The 14,600-nt window shown below is 48.3% G+C and overlaps 1 protein-coding gene across 1 annotated transcript; it reads right to left on the minus strand.

Moving 5' to 3' along the window:
* Window positions 1-2,972: 2,972 nt before the first annotated feature.
* On the minus strand, window positions 2,973-13,790 carry LOC144113555 (uncharacterized). Its single transcript, XM_077646689.1, has 3 exons — window positions 13,594-13,790; window positions 4,967-5,053; window positions 2,973-4,775 (listed from the first exon to the last, which is right to left on the minus strand). The coding sequence occupies exons 1-3, from the start codon at window positions 13,615-13,617 to the stop codon at window positions 3,732-3,734; spliced, it is 1,155 nt and encodes a 384-aa protein (XP_077502815.1). The 5' UTR covers window positions 13,618-13,790; the 3' UTR covers window positions 2,973-3,731.
* Window positions 13,791-14,600: the final 810 nt, after the last annotated feature.

Below are 14,600 nucleotides of genomic sequence, written 5' to 3' on the forward strand. Positions count from 1 at the left end.
AACAGCACATCTGTTGAAGGACGGCAGGGAGATTATGCTAGATATACGCAATGGCCTTATGACTTCAAGCGTACCAGAAGCTTGGAAGAACGCTAACATCATCTTAAACCATAAGAAAGGAACGTCAAGGACCTTAAAAATTACAGACTGATCAGCTTACTGTTTGTTTCCTGTAAGATATTTAATAAGGTAATCGCTAATAGAGTGAGGACAACCTTAGACTTCAATCAACCGAATGATCAGGCAAGTTTTCATAAAGTATGCTCGACAATAGACCATACTGACACTATCAATCAGGTGGTAGAGAAATGTGCGGAATATAACCAACCCCTATACGTATATATCCTTCATGGATTTCGAGGATTTGACTCAATATAAACCTCAACACTCATGCAGGTATTGCGGAATCAGGGTGTATAAGAGCTTTCTGTAAAAATACTGGAAGATATCTACAACGGCTTCACAGCTACCATAGTACTCCATAAAGTCAGCTATATAATTCCAATAAGGAATGAAGTCAGGCAGGGAGACACGGTCTCGCCAATACTATTTAGTGTTCACCACCTGTTTACAGGAGGAGGTATTCAGACGCCTGGGTTGGGAGCAGTTCGGGGTAAGAGTTAATAGAGAATACCTTAGTAATCTGCGATTCGCTGATGACATTGCCTTGCTAAGTCACTCAGGAGATGAACTGCAAAACATGATCGATGAGTTGGACGGGCAGAGCAGAACGGACGGTCTAAAAACTGATATGCAGAAAACTAAAGTAATGTTCAACAGTTTCGGAAGAAAATGGCAATTTATAATTGGTAGTTAGGTGCTGGAAGTGGCAAGGGAATGCGTCTACTTAGGGCAGGCATACTGAAATAACTAGAAGAACAAGAATGGGGTACAGCGCATATGGCAGGTTCTCTCAGATCATGAATGACAGTTTACCAATACCCCCCAAGAGAAAAGTAGATAACAGCTGTACCTTACCAGTACTCACCTATGGGGCAGAAACATGCAGGATAACGAAAAGGGTTCAGCTTAAGTTAAGGACAACGCAGCTAGCTATAGAAATGAAAAGAATAGGTGTAAAGTTAAGAGACAGGAAGAGGCCAGAGTTGGTCAGGGAACAAACGCGGGTTAATGACATCCTAGCCGAAATTGAGGAAGAAATTAACTTCGGTAGGGCATGTAATGCGAAGGCAATATAACAGATAACGCTCTGGATTCCAAGAGAAGGCAAGCGTAGCAGGGGGTGGCAGAAGGTTAGGTGGGCGGATGAGATAAAGAAGTTTGCGGGGGTAGGGTGGCCGCAGCTGACACAGGACATGGTTAATTGGAGAGATACGGCTGAGGACTTTGCCCTGCAGTGGGCGTGGTCAGGCTGATGATGATTATGAATGTAAAAAGTGCGAAAGAAAAAACAAAGAAGTTGTAGTTGTCTTCTGCTGAAGTGGCATATACCCACATTGGTGACTTGGCGAGCCCCTCCAAAAAAAGACGCAGATGTGTGAAAGGATCATGCAAAAAAAAATGGCAAAGAGGAATTTTGGAAGAAAGCCCGGTGACTTTGAAGTAACTTTTAAACATTTTGGAATTAGTTTTTAGCGATTCGCGGCAGAAATTCGAAAGTTCCTGTCATCAGTGCTTTTGTCGACATCTCTGTCCTTGTCCTTCGGCTGGGCTTTATTTCCTTTCTTTTCTGTTGGTGGGTTGCCACCCCCTTTGTCGAGGTAACCCACTTGGCGCGAACAAAGGAAAAATACTAAGGAGGAAAATGGCCGCTGAGCGGCGGATGTTCCCCGAGAGGGGGACGATGTGAAGGTGCCGCGCTCTGCTTACTCCGCTTTCAATAAAACGCTTTCTCCGCCACTAAGCACGAAGCGTTGTAGAACTAGAGCTCGCGTCAGCCACTCAGTGTACGAATTCACGAAGCTGGTTGCACGAATGAACAGTTTGCAATCGGTCGGTGCGTTAACTGTTGCGTGTTCATCACCGTGAAAGGCCAACCTAGGGGCCCACGGTAGATTACGTGCCGCATATCACGGCGCTGCAAGTATTTCACGAGGCACAGCATGGCCGCGGCGTTCCAACACTCCATTCAAGGCCACTCGGGAGCTGGCGCTATCTGTGCGTGACGTTTTGAAGGAAGCCGGCCATTATCCGCTTGAGGCGTGCGTACGTAAGTGTCGACGTATTATGGCAGGGATTCCAAACTGCTGCAGGAAAGGACAAGCCAAATTTGTGAGCGAAATTGTGCGTGCTCTACCGCACTCTAGAGAAGTAATATGTGGCTCGGATATTCATGGCAGTATATTCTAACAAGTGCGTGGGTCTACTTGACACTCGCAAAGAAGTTTCCGAGCTTTTCCAGCATGTTCTCAAACGCTATCATAAAGCAAACCAGCGAAGGCACTGAGCGGTATCCAAGCGTCCTGTAATGAAACAAGCACAATCACCAAAATTCGCGCCACACGTTGGATGCCTGAGGCGAGCCTGTATAACATTAAAATGTCACATTAAATCTGCCACGTGTGCGACTTTGCGCCACATGAGACTATATGACAGGCACGGCTGTTGACTGGCCAGTAATCTAAACCTGGTAATGTTGACTGGTACAAATGTGCCCGAGCCCAAATGCCAAAAGGTGATACTGCCAATATGTATCCACTAATAATTCATGTGATCTCACTATCAGAGACACAGTTGAGTTGAGGTTACTGTAAGCCACAGGTGGGATCAGCCTTTAGATTTTTCTGCCGGCCTATTATATTTAATTCAATGTTTCTCACCACCATCGTACTGTATACATTATACCCAAACTACTAGACGCCGAGCAGTAAAAGTTTAATAAGCAATGAAGGTATTTCAACTGGGAGAAAAAAAAATTGAATGCCGCATATCAAGACGAAATTTTTGACCAGACTGTCGTCTACTCGGCTCTAGCTTCCAAAACAAGAAAACACAATTCACATGTGTTTATTGTCAATTGTTTTCATTTATTCGCACTCGCACAGTCACACACGCACGCTTAATCGTACTAATTCCTGAAGGGAGAACAAGACCGTGCAGCTTGACGACAATATTTAAAACAATAGGCGTAAAGACGCGGCGTCGTTGTTCAATCCAGCGTCACTTAGTACACGCTGGCGACCTAAGGAAAGTGTGGATATCATTGTCTGTATAATTGTGGCGGCGCTTTTCCGTGCCAGGAACCCTAAAGGCTCTTCGCTCGTTTCTCGAGGTATCTTCAGAATGGGCCCTTCTCAAAAGCGAAGACTTATGCAGGATAAACTGCAGCTGTCAAGCACGGTCACAGAAGGGCTATGCACTGGATGGCCTCTGTTAGGCCAGTCGCCAGATCAGGCGACACAACACTGCACACACCGTAAAATAAACAAACACACGTATTTAGACGCAAGTAGTAAAACTGGATTAAGGTATTGCTTTCTAGTAGTTCGTATGGCACTACATAATGACGCAAGGACGCCCCAATAAAGACCGTTCTCTTGTATTTCTTTTCCCACCAACAGTCAGCCTTGAAAATGGAGAAAGTTATCGCGTGAATAGAAATAAATACGCGTTTCAATGAGTAATACAAGCCTATGAGTTTGCGCACTTAGGGCAATTCGGTGTTTTCATTTCACTATAGCGCTGAAAAGCATTGTTAAACAGCTCATGTTCAAAATGCAAGAGGCAGATACATTGCGAGACATCAATATGTAGCATGTGCTCATCACGCATTATACTTCGACGGCTTGGCCATCGTAAAAGGATCCCTGCTGAGACTTCACGTCGACTGCACCGTCAGGCCCGACAGTGTCACCCGTGGTGTCGCTGCCGCCTCCGACCTTGTCTGCAATAACGCGGGGCTGAATCGCGTCCGGTTGGGAGTAACTCGGGAAAAGCCTCCGCCCAGGGGCGTTCTCCTCGGAGAGCACGGGTGGATCGGACTGCGGGTCGGCGATCTCGGTGTCGTCCCCATCCTCTGGCAACGGAACCGGTCCCGTCTCGGGATCCGGTTTTCTCTCGGGCTTGGGCAACACCGGAGGCCTGGGCACAGAAGGAGGCCTTGGGACCGGCAAAGGTTTCGGCACTGGCAGCGGCTGAGGCGCGGGTTTGGATATTGGAGGTCGAGGCTGCTTCCTCGGCGGCGCCGGGGGCCGCCTTGGAGGAGCTGGCCTGACGGGAGGGGAAGGCTTCGGCAGCGGAATTTTCGGTGGCTGCCTGGGCGGCATCGGCAGCTTAGGAGGCAGCTGAGGTCTTCGCGGGGGCGGTACCTGGGGCTTTGGAAGGGGAGGCAGTGGCTGTGGTTTGGGAAGCTGAGGTGGCGACGGAGGCCCGCCGGGACGCCCTGGCAGGGGTGGCAACGGCGGGTATCCCGGCGGAGGTGGTGGCAGCGGCGGCAGATAGGAGAGTTCTGGCAGGAACGGTACTGCAGGGTGGTATATTTCCAGCGGGTATCCCCCAGCGCCGGCGCCGAGGGCAGGGTGCCTGTGTATTACGTACGGCACACCCGGCGAGAAACGCGACACGGGGTCATAAGGGACGGGCATATGGAAGGGTAATGCAAACGGCTCAAACATGGGACTCGGTATGAGCACGAGAGCTTCGTGGGTGGGCATGCCTATGGGGACAGGCGCGAAGCCTCTGGCGCTGTCACTGTGCCCAGCATCGATAACAGCGCCTCCTGGTGCTTCAAGTTTCTCTAATGCTTCTACCGGATTCGCCACCAACGGTTCCGATGACACTGCAGGAGTACCGGCTACGACTTCAGTTCTCTGTGCCTGAAATCAAAATAGCAAGATGAGAGACGAAGTTTTACACTCACACCGCAAAAAAGTATAACCTCGTAAACCACATCAAAGGCCGGAGGAAATGGTACTAAGCATCAAAATCATCACTTCTCATCGACACTTTCCCTAGCCTTTAAGGCGACGGGGCCGATTACTTTGTAGATGGTAGGGGTATGTCTTACGTTGTTGCTGCTATCCGCTTCACCTGTGCCAGCAGGAAGCAATTCAGTGGACGATCCCACGCCGATTACCAGGCCGGCCAGCAGGATCTATAGGAAAAGTCGAACGACAATGTCTGTCATCAGCCTTATAAAGTATTCATATAATCAACTCTGCACATACACTTAAAGTACGTGCGGGACACACTGAAGGTTAGATTAATTTTTGCAGTTTTATGCCTTACAGATGCCTTTTAGGCCTTAGTATTACGGATCTTATCAAATACTTCATTCACATTCACAGATGCCGTCACGCTTTTGTCCCTATTGTTTCGACCAGCTACTCCGGAGACGTCAGTTTGGTTACACGAGGTTGGAAGGGAAGAGTTGAAAACGAGGCTTCAAGTCTGCGTCTCCTCTCCTGCTTCCCCCCGCCCTGTTCCGAAGCCCCAGTGTTAACAAAAAATGTGTCTCGCAGTAACTGGCCTACATCATAGCCCCGCTGAGTCGAACAATAGTAGAAAGAAGACTGCATGATAGCTTGTAGTTATGGTTAGGTGCGATAAATTTATATTTCAACTCTACGCGCGTTTTTAACTGGGTCAGTCTGCCACCCACTCCAACGAAAAATAAAGGCTTTTATCGACATATTCAATCCCTTAAAAGCTAACCAATTTTTCGCCACGATATTCACGGTATCATCCGTCAAAGCAAAATGTTGTGGCAATCATGACTGCTCTGCTGATCTTTTGCAGTGGTGTGTGGATTTCCCGCAGCGAAAGTGTCAGATGAAGCCTCGTAATAGATGTGAGCTTTAGCCTTCGAATCATGCAGGTGCAGACTGTCAGGAACAAAGAAAGTGCAGGAGATGGCCTCCCAGAAGGAAGCGAAGAAAATTGGCCCAGGTGTGAAAGGAACGCGGCCGTCTCAACGGCGCTTCCTCTGGCTGCCCTGGCTGGAAACTGCTACTTCTTGCCACCTTACGACCTTGACCTTCAGGCAAGCGAGGAACCTGTCCCGGAAAGTGCGGGACGAAGGACTGGACGCGCTCCTCTGGAGATCAGTCACTTGCGAGATGCCCGAACAAAGAATCATGCTCACTATTTCTCTGCACAGTTTTCTTTCTTTTACAATTCACTAATGAAAATCATGTGTCAAAGTTCACCACAATTTTTCTGTGACCCGAAACGAACTACAACGTAGACAGCAGCTTCAGAAGAGCGAGCACGCGTGCGTGGGCCGTTGCCGATCGTTGTGGCGTCTGCTTCGCGGCAGAGAATTAATGTGGACAACAGGTGCTCTCATAGGTCTCGAGGAGGCACTACAGGCGTATCGAGCTGACTACACAACGAGAGAGAGAGAGAGAAATAAAAACGAGTCGCCCCTCGCGGCGCGACTTTCTACTGTCGAGGCTCACAAGTGCGGAGGGATTTTAATGTAAACAAGCTTTAAGAGACTATCTGGTCGAAGACAAATATTGATGGAACGCTTCGGACTCTGTGTGAATAATGATGAGGCCCGCAGCACCTCAAAGAACAGAGCTACATTCGATTTGGTATGCGGTCAACGAAATTGGCAGGATGTAGGCAGCGCGGGGATAGCAGTGCTCAATAAGCCGTTGCATCTGAGCTAAGGCCACTGCACCTCTAGGGCTCTGCCTGTAAGAGTCCGTGTAGGCGTCTGAGAATTAGGTGAATAGAGCCAAAAATAGTTTTGGAAGGGGAAATTGTGTGGCGTGGAATATGCGCGCAAACATAAGCTGATCGGCGGGTTTGCCATACGGACAAAGAAAGAGCCTTCCTTTTGCAGAAGGTCAAGGGCACTATGGAGAATATTTTTGCACGATTTTACAATAAAATGTTTACAAGCAAGAAAACACTTCTGAAAGGTACAATAGGCCGGAGTTTACTGATCTGCTCAAAATAAGCGCATGTCAAATTCGCAGCCTTCATTAACTGCTGCGCCCATGTGCCATCATTCAGCGTTTGACTTCGGACGTGCACTCTCAACATACACTGTTGACATAACCTGTGATATTTCTGTCCGAGAGAAGAATCTTCGGCTGCTGGCATCTTTGTGCAGGGCTCTTTCCAAAGCGGCAGCCAAGCCTGCTTCTGGCGTGAAGAAACTAGACAGGAACGGACTACGAAAGGTCATTTACCCCTGAAACCGTCACGGTTATGCAGAATCAGCGGCCGAAGGCTGCAAGCCAAAAGGCAATACGGCGTCACGTGGGGAGCACAGCATGCATCGATTGCCCAATGAATGTTGCGAAAGATGACTGCCGTCACATGTGCATCGGCAATGGATGCATTTAAAAGAATACGCGATGCCACAACGTCCCACCACGAGGAACCTGTTGCTAAATAGAGATAACAGTGCTGGCCATGTCTTACACATCTCAAACTTGTTTTTAAAACTTGACTTCTGGAAATAAATGTGGACCACGCTTGTCGGTTTTGTGTTCAACAGAAAGAGTTAAATGCTGCGTCAGTGCAGCACACGGCAGCTATATTAGCTGCACAACAGTGCATCCTCCTCTGAGTGCGCTTTATGTGGGCTGTCTCTCCCTTCTTTGCACCTTTCCCTTCTTTCATCTTCCTCACCCTGTGCAGGGTACCCAACCGAGCATATTTCTGTCTGACCTTAGTACATTTCCTTTCTCTGAATTTTCTCTCTCGCACGATTGATATCAACAAAACTTTACGCAGCATGTAGGTTGCACATAAGTGCTCAGAGTCTCGCCATTCTGATCAAACATTTCAGCGCAACGATGTCACGTATGCTGCAGATGTTTAGAATTCGGCTGATGTCCAGTTAAAGTAAAATAACGCAGCCTGCCATTTTGATTCGTCAGTTATGGTTGACATTGAAAAATGGTGGCACCGCACCCAGCCGACAAAAAATGAGAACGACTTAAGGGTACGAAGAGTTGAGAATGGAAAGATACACGCAGCCTAAACATTGTTGAAACCGGAAGCGGAGGAACATCGCTGGCCGATAGGAGCGGTTCGTGCAAAGTCTTCAACGCTGTGCTGTTGCTGGTTGCTCTGCGTCTAGCTACTACTGTTAACTGACGCGTGTTTTCTGGGGCTGGCTGTGGTTACGTAGGTGAAAAACCCCACCCGCAAACCATTAGGAACCTTGTTAGCTAATGAAACGCGCATTATTTCGCTGCATACAAAGAGAGGTTGCAAAAAGTATGAAGTTAAAGAGCGGAATTAAAACAAGAAATTAAAAAAAGAGAATATAAAAATGAACACTTGTTTACTTGTCGCGTTCTCATGAGCTAAATACCAAGTTAATGTCAACTGGAAGCTGAAACAGCCCGGAGATTCAAAATTTAAGCTAGCAAAGAGAGCAAAAGTGATTTGAAAAAAGAAAAAGAAAATTACAGCGATGGGAAGTGCCTACGTAACAATTACAGCACAAATGTAATAGCTACAAGCATGCATGTACAGGGCCAACATATAGGCGTGCAAAGCTCCTGCGAAAACTGATCCTTGGCTGCTGCACATGTCAACAAAAATCTTCCTCTCGGAGCCCAAATACTTGCAATATAGGAAGATGATGATTTCCGGGCTTGTAAGGCTCCTCCTATTTCTGGCGCCCTTAAAGAAAAATCACATTCTGAGCAGTTCAGTAAGATTTTAGAGCCTATAAAAGTGGAAAAGTCTTCATTTCGATATTTACCAAAGAATCGGTTGTTTTTCTTCTTTCTATTCTTCGTCTTCTTGTTATTATTATTATTGACAGCGACTGTAGTGGCGTTGTAGCTGTTGCTGCTACTGTTAACGCCGCCACCTTCCAAGGTGATTAAGTGTTTATCGCGTTCGGTTGCTTAGTCCGAGGACGTGGGACCAAATCACGGCCGCGGTGGCCGCATTTCAATGGAGGCGAAATGCAAAAAGACAGCGGTGTGCTGTGCGGTGCCCGCGCACTTAAAAGAACCGCAGGTGGTCGAAATTAATCCGGAGCCCTCCAGTACGGGGCCTCTCCTAGCCCCATGTGCAACCTTGGAACGTTAAACCCCGCATACCATACCATACCATACCATATTAATGCCACCATTATCATGATTTGCATTTTGATATGTGCACTGTGGCATAGTTGATTACCTTTCCGATAATTCTGTACTACACTCAACATGTTGCGTTTTGCGGGAGAACAATTTCGACATGATTACAGCCCTTTCCACAGAGATCCCACGCACTCAGAGCTAAAAGTGCATGGACTCCTGCGCTGACTGCTGCGTTTGTTATCGCTTGCCCGCAGCCGCCATAGAAAAAACCCAGTTTGATGTCACGAATCAAGATGTAGCGATATGCCGAATCACGCGATCCGATAGACATCATTCGCACATTCGGCTGCGGCGGCGCGTTATAGCGACCTTCACTGAGCACCCGCTTCACCACCGGTCTATTTTGTACAAGCGCACACAGCAGGAGGAAGTGCTGTGCGTCTCCTTTCTTGCTCGAAAGCGCACGCCACACCACAGCGCAGGAGGCATGCTGCGCGCTTGTGAAACTAGAGGCTCTCGCGAAGTCGACAGAAGGGGGATGAAGATTCGCGCGATAAATTCGCCGCGCGTCGCCTGCCGCTATCCGCGCAACATGGCGACAATCCCACGTACATGCCCTTAGCGTTGCCGTTGCACTCATCGCGTAAATGAGCCCGCCTCCCAGCTTGGCGCACCCGCAGCACATCCTGATGCACATTTGGAATACAGTACATCAGTGGTTGCGCGCTAGCTCACCTGGGAAGGCCGCACTTTATTTATGTCAGAGTTCCTGACCGCACGTCCACAATTCCTGATAACATTAAACCGGTAGCTGTATACTTTCCACTAAAGCATGTTGTGCGTGAACCAACAGAGACAAAAAAAATACCGCGTAAATGCCGTATTGAGGGGCCTCATTAACGCCACAATAAATGGAACTATTTTTTTTTACAAAAGAAAACAAGGTCCATCTCGACTGCGAGAGTACTCGTGTCAGCATAAAATTTTCACGGGAATACACCTACACGCACGACTGAAATATGAATCTTTATCACCAACGGTGCTATGCGAGGCGCGTCACAAACTAAGGCGCGTGCCATGAATGATAACCCCTTCAAAGAAGCTGCATATACACAAATTCAAGAGCGCTTCGTTTAGGTATTGCGAACTTGAAGGGAAGTGAGCAAAACTTATGTGCTTTATTTTATGGTAGCACAGTACAAATATCTTAAATGCAGCCATTGGGTTATTTCCTCGACAACGCGATGGCTCAGGGGCAATGGTTTTCGGCTCCTGTGTCCGCGGTCACGGGTTCGATTCTCTGCCGCGGAGGCCCCGTATGGACAGAGGCGAAATGCAAGAACACTCGTGCACACTGATATTTCGGTAGGCGTTCAAGAACACTGGGTGGTCGTAATTAGCTCAGCGCTCTCAGATACGGCGTGCCTCAGAGTCCGCCGTTTGCTACGGCGAGTAAAAGCCGATCAAGTACCGCAAATTCCGGTATACAGTCCACGGGCTATACATGTTCAAATCTTAAAATTTTGGGCTTTGCGGGCTGCTTACAAGTGCGTACTAAACCGAATTTTCCTTTTCAATATAGTCCAATATGTCATGGAATACCCAACGTGATTCTATGCACCATGCAGGTGCGGACTATAACAGGATGCGGACTGTATATAAGGAATAACGGTGTTATTACTCCTTTAGTTGCACAAGCTGGGATAAGAGACACAAGGTGGGCGATACGCATTTTATCACCCACCTTGTGCAGACAATACTCGTTAGTATGCATCGCGTTATTTGGTCAAGTTGCATTTCTGCGATTAAAAATGAAATCACCATCATCATTACATTCTAATAACCCAAGGGCATTTACACTGTGAGCACCTGAAAAGCAACGGCGTAAAACTCTGCTGGCAAAAAGAGTGCAAATTTTTCTTCCTGCGACGATCAACGCTATTTCCCGTAGGTTCTCGCTAATGACGTCGTGCAAGAGCCGCTCTGATGAGGACTGAGATCATTTCACACTTCACAGGAATTACGCACTAAACCACTGACTGGTCACCGGGAGTTATACGGCGTCTGGAATCCGCAGGTTTGCCCCCCTTTTTTTTTCACGTATCGATGTGGTTAACTAAAGAGAAAAGCAAGAGCATCGAGATTATAAATGTACAATTTAAGTGGACATTCCTAGGATGCATGAAAATTCGTAGGAACAGACACAGAACTAAGCAGCAGGTTTGGTTCGGCGACGTATAGCAGGCAGAATCTGAATAATCAAAGAACGAAAATCGAAGCCCAGTGCGGTTATATGTTGTAGTTCACGAAGTATTTCTCGCAGGAATTTTTCATTCACGGCTCTTGAGGGGCAATAATCGACCGTGCGCGATACCAGAGAATGCTTGACGGTTCAATTATTTTCGCTTTTTTTTCTTTATCTATCTTTCCTGACAGATAAAGACCTATAAAAAGGCTTTCTTTTCGCACAATCGCGTTCAAAAATACTGATGCATAATTCTACAGCCACTCATTAGATTTGTTCATTGTTGGCCTAAGATGCACGCAGTAAGCGACGGCACGTTTTTCACTGAGGCCGCTCGTATGCCTCGGCATGAAATCCACGACAAGCAGGCGATCTAGGGCTGCACGCATTATCGCTACAATGCGCTCTGCTTATATCACCGTCTATCTCCAAGGCTGTCTGCATGGGCCGGAAAGCAGCCGTTGTCGGACGCCAGGAATTTCCATTATCGGGTTAATCGGCACGTAGACTTGCTGATCGCCTGACCCTAACAGTCGTCACTCAGTGCACGACTCCACGGTGTCTCATAACCAACGCTTGTTTCACTGGACAGTGAAACCACGTTGCAGTTGTTCCTGGCTGATATGAATGCCGGACAAAAGAACCCTTTACGCTCACGTTTATCGTCCAACTAGGCGTATATATTCCATTTCTGTCGCGGCGGGCAGTACCATATCGATGAGAATGCAAAACTTGCCAATATTAAAACACAAAGAGGGAAACTGACAAGCGGGAAGTTTACGGCGAAATGATGAGAGAAGTAGAACAGCCAAATTTTTTCTAGTAACGGAAGTGCTTCGCTAGATAAAGACTAACAACAAATAATAACACACCACAGACGAGCCTATCAAGAAAAGTTGTGAGCTTACAGTGATGGCACCATGACACACCGGTTCATTTTGTGATGATATCAACGCAGGTGCACGTTGCCAATGTCCTTTTGTCTTGCTGTAATGTTGCATAACTAACTTATTTTCTCTGTGAAGAATTACCAGCTATTTGGTCTAAAAATTTCGCGATAGCTATCAGAGCCTTGTAGCGTACACCAGCATATCAGCAGGCGGTCGGCATTGCTTCCAGTAGACATTATAATCGAACACCCGTCAAGAATCGAAACCGCGATCTTGGGGTAAGCAGCCATAAAGGTGTAAAAAGTCCTTCTTCACAGCTAGCTGACTGGTGAACTTCAAGAAACACAAAGTCCGACAACGGGGACATTAAAGCGTACAAACAGAGACCATGTTTCAAAATTCGACGCTTTGCTTGCCGCCTACAATCACACAAACTTTATCATTTGCGCATACATCTCAAGAAAGGTAACATATGCGGTGACGCAGTGGAAAGAATACGTGCCCACACCACTTAGGCACCAAACTGCTCCTTACGTCAGTCGACATTCAAGCAAGGTTCTCTCGAAACCACACCACTTGATTGGCGCGACAGCGAAGGCGGAGCGTGTAGTATACCTTATCCATACATTGCGCCGCCCTGTAGCGCTGCGACTTTCTGTGGTCAGTCGCTGCACTACGCGAGGGAGCGCACAGAGCACGGGACTCGCTTCGATAGACGCCCCGCACAGAGCATGAATGCAAAGCACCTGTACAACAGATAAACGAGGGAACGCCGACAGGGCCACCCGCGCTGCATAAGATAGCGTAAAGCGAAGTGTGCTACGGCGTTTTTACGCGATGTGCACGGCTGCAAGGCGTCGCTCCTCTAGAGGCGCAAGGGCCCTATCCCATTTCGCCACACAGTTACATCTTTGCCTGTTCAAGCCACGATCGCGCGTTTTTTTCGCTGCAATAGAGCACTAATGCGAGACCCGGTGACCATGATACGCGTTTGCACAATGAATTTGCAGTGCGAGGTGTGTTGTGAGTGATTTCTACAAAAGGCCCTTTCCTGCAGCCGCACTCACAAGGAATCATTCCCACACCTAACAGACAGCGCGCAGTTCAAAGTGCCACCGCTTTCGCCACCGTTTACAGAATTGTAAAATGAAGAAAGGAGATTTCGTTGAGAGAGCATGGTTCCCCAAGCCACGGCTTAGGCGTCATGGCCTCGTGTCCAAGTGTCAAGCACTCGTAAAAAACGGTTAAAAACTGCGTTATCACGAGCTTCCTTCCGCATAAAAAAGTGCGCGTCCTTTTCGCCTGATTTCCGAGGGGTTATATGAAATAAATCAAGCGAATGCACTCAATGTGACACGTACCGGAGACGGTCGGGGCTTACCGAATGTACAGAAACAAAGAACGCACTTATATACAGCGTCGAGAAACCGCTGGGCAGGGCGGTTTTTTTTTTTTTTTCTCTGCAAGTAGGCAAGCGAGAAGCGATCGCTCTTACCTTGAAGTGCACGTTAAACCTCATGGCTTAGGGCATGGAAAAGAGCCGACGTTCCTACACAAACAGCCGAGCTTTTGCAGCCGGCGGATGCCCGGAGTCGAGTGAGGTGGGCTGCCTGCCTCCGGGCACCGGAACCGCGCGGTGAATCGGCGAAGATCAGTCCGGAGCGGCCGACGGCGGCGCTTCTTATAGAAATCTCCGGGCCGCACCCTTTTATTGGGGGAAGGAGGTGGCAACCCACCACCAGGAGAGGGTTCAGGAGCCAAATACGAAAGTAAAAAGGCAAACGAAAAGAAAGAAAGCCGTCAGCGAGAGCGACGCACTTCGCTCAGGAGGCGCCGCCAGCGCGCAAACGCTGCAGTGCACAGGCAAGGTGCGCGAACTGTGCGTCCCCTCCTCTCCTTTCCGAAATACGCGGCGGCTGTGGCGCGTGTACAAGCCGCGGTGGCGGCGGTCCGGCCAGACTGCGGCGCGTGTTGGGGGCTCCGAACGCTGTGACAGCCTCCGAGGGCCTTCTCTCCACAGCTTGGGACGATCCAGTTTACTGGTGGTCCGTGCTGTCCGCGCGGCACCGAGGAGGGGCCCATTTGAGCCACTCGGCGAGGAAGCGAGTAAACGGCGAGGCATAAAAGAGAGATAAAGAGAAAAGAACACTGAAACATGAGAGCGAATAAAAACGAGAGCCACGACGGTTGAAGACTTGTATGGCGCTTCGAGCATGTCTTCGCTCGTCAGCTGCCGTATGCAAACGAGCTTCTTGAACCTCTCTCTTTGGGTCTCCAGGGACAAGATGACACGTGTACGTAAAACACGAACAAAGACGACTATCGGTCGAACGCTCTGTCGTCGAAGTGGCCAAGCTGCGATTGAAAACTGAAGCCTTGCAAAGCTTCCACGGCCACTTTATTTCTTTCGCTACACCTAGCCAGGCATGCCTACTGAGCGGTGGACGATCCAAGAAAGTTGCATGGTGAGGAAAGATATTATTAACCAGTTGGCATGAAGTG

Source organism: Amblyomma americanum, chromosome 1, assembly GCF_052857255.1.
Source record: "Amblyomma americanum isolate KBUSLIRL-KWMA chromosome 1, ASM5285725v1, whole genome shotgun sequence".
Classification (NCBI taxonomy): Eukaryota; Metazoa; Arthropoda; class Arachnida; order Ixodida; family Ixodidae; genus Amblyomma; species Amblyomma americanum.